The sequence below is a fragment of the Trachemys scripta genome, chromosome 12 (assembly GCF_013100865.1).
Source record: "Trachemys scripta elegans isolate TJP31775 chromosome 12, CAS_Tse_1.0, whole genome shotgun sequence".
Classification (NCBI taxonomy): Eukaryota; Metazoa; Chordata; order Testudines; family Emydidae; genus Trachemys; species Trachemys scripta.
Window position 1 is genome coordinate 35,186,364 of NC_048309.1, and position 5,942 is coordinate 35,192,305.

The 5,942-nt window shown below is 43.6% G+C and overlaps 1 protein-coding gene across 1 annotated transcript; it reads left to right on the forward strand.

Moving 5' to 3' along the window:
• The first annotated feature begins 4,552 nt into the window (after positions 1-4,552).
• LOC117886119 (olfactory receptor 1009-like) lies at positions 4,553-5,491 on the forward strand. The gene has a single exon (XM_034787756.1). The coding sequence runs from the start codon at positions 4,553-4,555 to the stop codon at positions 5,489-5,491; it is 939 nt and encodes a 312-aa protein (XP_034643647.1).
• Positions 5,492-5,942: the final 451 nt, after the last annotated feature.

Genomic DNA, 5,942 nt, shown 5'->3' on the forward strand with positions numbered 1-5,942 from the left:
TCACTAGGAGGGTGGTGAAGCACTGGAATGGGTTACCTAGGGAGGTGATGGAATCTCCTTCCTTAGAGGTTTTTAAGGTCAGGCTTGACAAAGCCCTGGCTGGGATGATTTAGATGGGAATTGGTCCTGCTTTGAGCAAGGGCTTGTCCTAGATCCCTAAATTGCCCCCTCAAGGATTGAACTCACAACCCTAGGTTTAGCAGGCCAATGCTCAACCAACTGAACTATCTGCCCTGAATTAGCCTTCCCTCTGTAATTCAGCATTTGTTTTTTTTTTAAATGTAAAAAGGGCAATTAAAGCAAAATGAAATAGAACTGTTCTTTAATTTCATTTAGAAGTTTCCTGCCAAAACCATGTGCAAAAATTGACTTTTTTTTCTTTTTTTGGCCAAGTGTTCCTCATCCGCTTAGCTGTGGAGTTTTCATTTTCTCAACAATGCCTTATGCTGGATACAGGCTGAAGCCTGAGCCCCTCCACCCAGATCTGAAGCCAAGTCCTTGTTGGGCTCCCTGAAATCTGCTTGTGGACACCCAAGGGGCCACAGAACCCGGCAGCGAGCCTGTGGTGTAGTTGGACCAATCAGTTGAGCTGGTTGATCTTCCAATCAGAGCTCCTGTGTGTGGCATCTTGGCTGGGATTATAGTGTTAGTAGCTTCTCAGCCCACCAGATTTCAGTAGGCATTGAGTGGCAGCTGTGTGGGGACTCCCAGGCTTGGGTTCAAGACATGGGTCATCACTATGGGTTTCCTTAGGTTCTTTAGAAAATGCATCAACTCCGTTGTGGGATTTTTAAAAAGAGCCTAATGAAGTTAGGTTCCAAACTTCTATTGATGTTCAATGACACTGGGTACCTAACACCCTTAGACCCCTTTGAAAAACCCAAGGACAATCAACCTGGAAAATGACCATGGGTGGGATTAGGGGAAAGGGGCTGCAAGCAACGAAAGGAGATTTGATCCTACTAAAAAGTAAAGTACACCCAATAGAGGAAATGGACAGCAGGAAACAATATGGTGAGATGTGTCCAAATTGCAGCACTAAAGTGTAATTAAGGGGTCTACTTGTGTTGGGGGAAATCTGGGGGTCAGGGATGGGGAGTTTGGGCAGGGAGGTGATAAGCATGTCAGATGTGTCCTTTCCATAATAAAACATGACTGTGATTCCCCTACATTTCCCATTCATTTGCACTTTCCACTGCAGTCATTTGCCATCCCATCAAAATGCTTGTGGAAGTAAACAGGTGTTGGGGGGATGAGTATCCATGAATTTTCCTTTCTGAAAACATGGAGCAACTCCACAGTACACTGGTGATAATCCAGACTCCTGGATTGAACACCAGTTCTAAATCTTTTTAAAATTTAACAGACCCTCCCAGCAATCAGACTCCCTGACTCTGGCCCCCACCCACACCTGCGAACATACTAAACATAGGATAAACTTTATGTGATGGCAAAGGAATGTGATGTAAACACAGACTTCAGGGAACAGGTCCCAAAGGTAAACACCCTCCTCCCAGAACTCAGTAGAAATTTGAAGTCAGATAAAGGCCATCTCTTTGTGCTCAGTCGAGGACAGAGAAAGAAGGTCTGGATGTAACTTAGATTTAGTTCTTCCCAATTCCTCCTATGCCAAAAAGGAATTGGCTGATCAGCATAAAAAACAGGCAATTTCCTTAAATATCGGAAGAAATAGATAGATAGATAGATAGATAGATACTCTCTCATCTGTGCCACCAGAACTCCAGAGGACAAGTACTACCGCCTCATGGTTTCTCTCATTCCCATGCAGTCCTCAGGTGAGTTTGGCTGTATTATTTATTTCAGGTCAATGTGTTAAAATATCCCTGATGCTGAGAGGTGATGAATCAAACAGCATTGAGAGTACATATGAAGGTGAACATTTATAACCAAGAGGCTAATTTATTTCAATCAACCAATTTCATTAAAGACCCAAAAATGGTCCCTCTGATAAAACTTAAGATCAGTAATTTTTATAGTTCTGTGAATTATTTTATGATTTTTTCCCACTGTCTTTCACGTTCGTCCACTTTTGATTTCAAATCCCTCACTCCTCCTCACAACTCTCTTGAGCCTTCATTGAATGCTATAGCCTGTAAATATTAAGATTCTTTATTTCTCTTTCACCCATCTGCTCCATAGCCATGTCCCTTGTTTGAGATCCTGCACTGAATTTATCATGAGGCCCAAACAATGTGTTTCCCTGCTTTTGCAGCCACTTTCCTGACACCCGACTGACTCAGTTTCTTTGCTGGTATCAGTTTCAATTATTAGATTAGCCTGAGGTCTTGAATTGCAGCTCAAAGTTGAAGAAGTCACAATTCAATCATAGATCAAAGTAGGATTCTGCATGCCATAAATTTGATCTGTCTATACTTTTCCCAGCTCTGAAGAAGAACTATGGGTAAATGAGAAACCTTGTCTCTTTCACCAACAGAAGTTGGTCCAATAAAAGATATCACCTCACCCACCTTATCTATCTATCTAATCTTCCTTCTCCAGGCCACTATTCAGAACAGCACATAATTGCATGCTTAACTTAATCACATGCTTAACTTAATCACATGCTTAAGTGCTGACCTAAGGATACTTTCCTTAATTGTGGACTTAATGGCCACTTCTCTGATCTCCTTTTGTTCCTTTGTTTCCAGGCAGGTAGGCATTGAAATGGTCCAGGGTCTTGGAGTTGCAGGTGACAGCAGAATTGTGGGAATCTGTGAATGTCTCAGGGCAAGACCACCTCTGGGAGATGTTCAGTGTTGTCTAGCAAGAAACTACGGCAACTGTAATGATGGGCGAGCCAGCAGTTGCTGCTGCAGAAGCATTAATATAGTAATAAGAGGAGAGAAGTCTGCAGGCAATGAGGAGGGACTCAGTAGCGTCTGTCATACAATATGGAATAACCATATAATAATAATGCTAATGATATAGGAGCATGCTGCCTTGGGATTACAGTTCTGTGCTGTGCCCTGGCTTTTGAACAGTCTCCTGGGAGTATCCCGATCCCAAAGGGTCACACTTTTCCAGAAGGGTCAGCCACACAGCCTTGATGCTGCTGAGACTGTGTCTTTGGGCTCCAGCACCCCTGTTTCTCACTGTGAGCTCGCTGCAGCGAGTCCAACTGAAATCAAGGCCCTGAGAGACACTTTACCCCTTCAGGGATCAATGCAAGGCAGTGAGTCTTTGCAGCAGCCCGGAGCAGCCTCTTCCAAAAGAGGATAGGGTTCCGGAGACAGCTGGAAGACAGAGCCAGGAAGCATTTGGCATCGCATAGTGAAGCAACGGTTAAAGCAGAGTTCAGTTAAACCAGTTAAAGCAGGTGCCATGGCTCCACAATGTCATGCTCCTGTATAATCCGTCTGTGTCCCGTTGACTCTCAGTCCCAAATGAGAGCTGCTGTGTGAATGGCTGGGAACCCGGGTCTTAGTGCAGGCTCCTGACACCGCCAGTCCATTGTCCCGCCGCGGCTACGCCACCCTGTGTTCACATGTTCAGCCCATCTATGCCTCCCTTTCGTTAAGTGTTTCTGTTCAGTCGCTGGGTTTCCCCATGTCTTTTCCATGTCCTCCAGTGCTATATGTTGATTCCAGCCAGCCCTCGATGGCCCATTCATACCCCTCCAGGCAGGGACATGACCTATAGACTTCATGCCTTGTCCCCTGTTCCAGGGGAAGGATTTTAACCCTTCTTCACTGTCACTGGGTGACAACACCAGTGCTCGTAAAAATATTACAGAACATTCCCCCTTTCATCACCATGTTTGGTGTCAGGTAAAAATACAAAATCTTTAGGTTTGATTCCGCTCTCACTTACAAAAGCTTTACAGCAGCAAAACTCAAGTGAGGGGTGAATCTTCCCCATCAAATCCAGTGGAATTATTGCTCATTGACGCTATGGTAAGAGGAGAATCAGGCCCTCTGATACCAAGAGAGTTACCCCTGGTTAATACTTATTTTATGTTCTAGTCAAAAGGGAGGCAGAATCGGAGATGGTATCAACCACTGAGGGGTGTAGAGAGAAGTGATTACAGGGATTAAAATATGAAGATTGGGGGGGGGGGAGGGTAAAGAATTTTATGTTCCTTGAGGGTTTCTCAACTATTTTCTGTGCCGCATTTATTGTTGGAAGGGTATTTACAATAGGCTGGAAAGGGAGGATTTATGCTAAAGTATCTGGATCCAGTTCTATGCTTGGGGCTATACACTGCACCAATATTAATGAGAGCACACCAGGGCCCTGCATGGTCTTGGGGGGAGAAAAGTGTTTTCAGGAGAGAGGCAAGCAGAGCTCCCAGCAAAAGGGAAGAAAGCTCTGCGATGGAAATACTAAATGCAAAGTCCTGTGCAATTGGAACCAAACAGCAAAGATAATTGTAATGATGGAGAGTTAATAACGATTTAGTAAAGATGACTTCACAGTTATCCTATCACTTAGATCATCTCTCTGTTTCACTATCTATTTATCACAGGTGAATCGCAATTTCATTTAAACAAATTCTGTTTCTGCTCTTACAGAGGAAGGGTTTCCTGGATTAATGGCAAAGGACAATCGAACCACGGTGACCGACTTCATTCTCTTGGGACTGTCTGATGAGCCACAGCTCCAGCCGTTCCTCTTCCTGGTATTTTTATTGATTTACCTCATCACCTTTGCTGGGAATATGGTGATCATGGGGGTGATAAAGGCTGATCCTCAGCTTCACACCCCCATGTACTTCTTCTTGTCCCATTTATCCTTTGTCGATATCTGCTATTCCTCAGTCACGGTGCCTAAGATGCTGGAGAACTTCCTAGCAGAGCAGAAGAAAATTTCCTTTAATGGCTGCATTACTCAGATATTCTTTTTTACTCTGTTTGTTGGAGTTGAAATATTCACTCTCTCAGTCATGGCTTATGACCGATACACAGCCATTTGTGACCCACTACATTACCTGGACATAATGAACAAACGTATCTGTGTCCAGGTGGTGCTGAGTACATGGGCTTTGGGTTTCTTGCATGCCCTGATAAATACTGTTCCTGTGCTTAACCTTCGTTTCTGTGGGCCCAATGCAATCAGTCATTTCAGCTGTGAGCTCCCTCCCCTGCTACAACTCTCCTGCACTGACGCTACCATCAATAAAGTGGTGCTTTTTGCAACCCTTGTGGTATTTGGATTGAGCTCTTTCCTCCTCACCCTGGTCTCCTACATTCACATCATCTCCACCGTCCTGAAGATACGGTCTGTGGTGAGCAGGCATAAAGTCTTCTCCACCTGCAGCTCCCATCTCATTGTGGTGGGTTTATTGTACCTGACGGGTTTTTTTCTGTACATGAAACCAAACACAGATTCTGCATCAATGCCAGACAGACTAATTTCCATCCAGTACAGCATCTTGACCCCCATGTTAAACCCCATCATCTACAGCCTGAAAAACAAAGAAGTGAAAACAGCTCTGGGGAAAATGCCAAGAAAATTCAAGTTCCTCAAATAGTTTTAATGTTATCCATTCGGTGTATAATAAAGACGTATAGAAGAAACATTGGTCAGTGATGCTTCTATATTGTGATCCTATATTATATAGACTGAGAACATATGTCTTTATTTACTTTAATTTATTTCAGTGTATTTATTCCTACAGAAGAAGGATGGTCTTTTGGATTGCGACTAATGAGATCTGAGTTCAATTTCTGGCTCTTCTCTACATTTCTTGAGTTATCTAGTGAGTCACCTACACTGAAGTTCTCAAAGCTACATAACTGATGTAGGTCCACAATGCCCATGAATATTAAACTGGCTAGTGATGAGATTTTCATCAAAGATTTCTGTGCCTAAATCTTTGAGAATCTTTTAAAAAAATCCAAGCCTACATTAATGGGAGCTCGCCACATGATCTTCATTGCTCTATGACAGGGGTCGGCAACCTTTCAGAAGTGGTGTGCCGA

Bases quoted from the DNA above. Each gene is read 5' to 3' on its own strand.
- LOC117886119 (XM_034787756.1), top strand. From the start codon at position 4,553: ATGGCAAAGGACAATCGAACCACGGTGACCGACTTCATTCTCTTGGGA.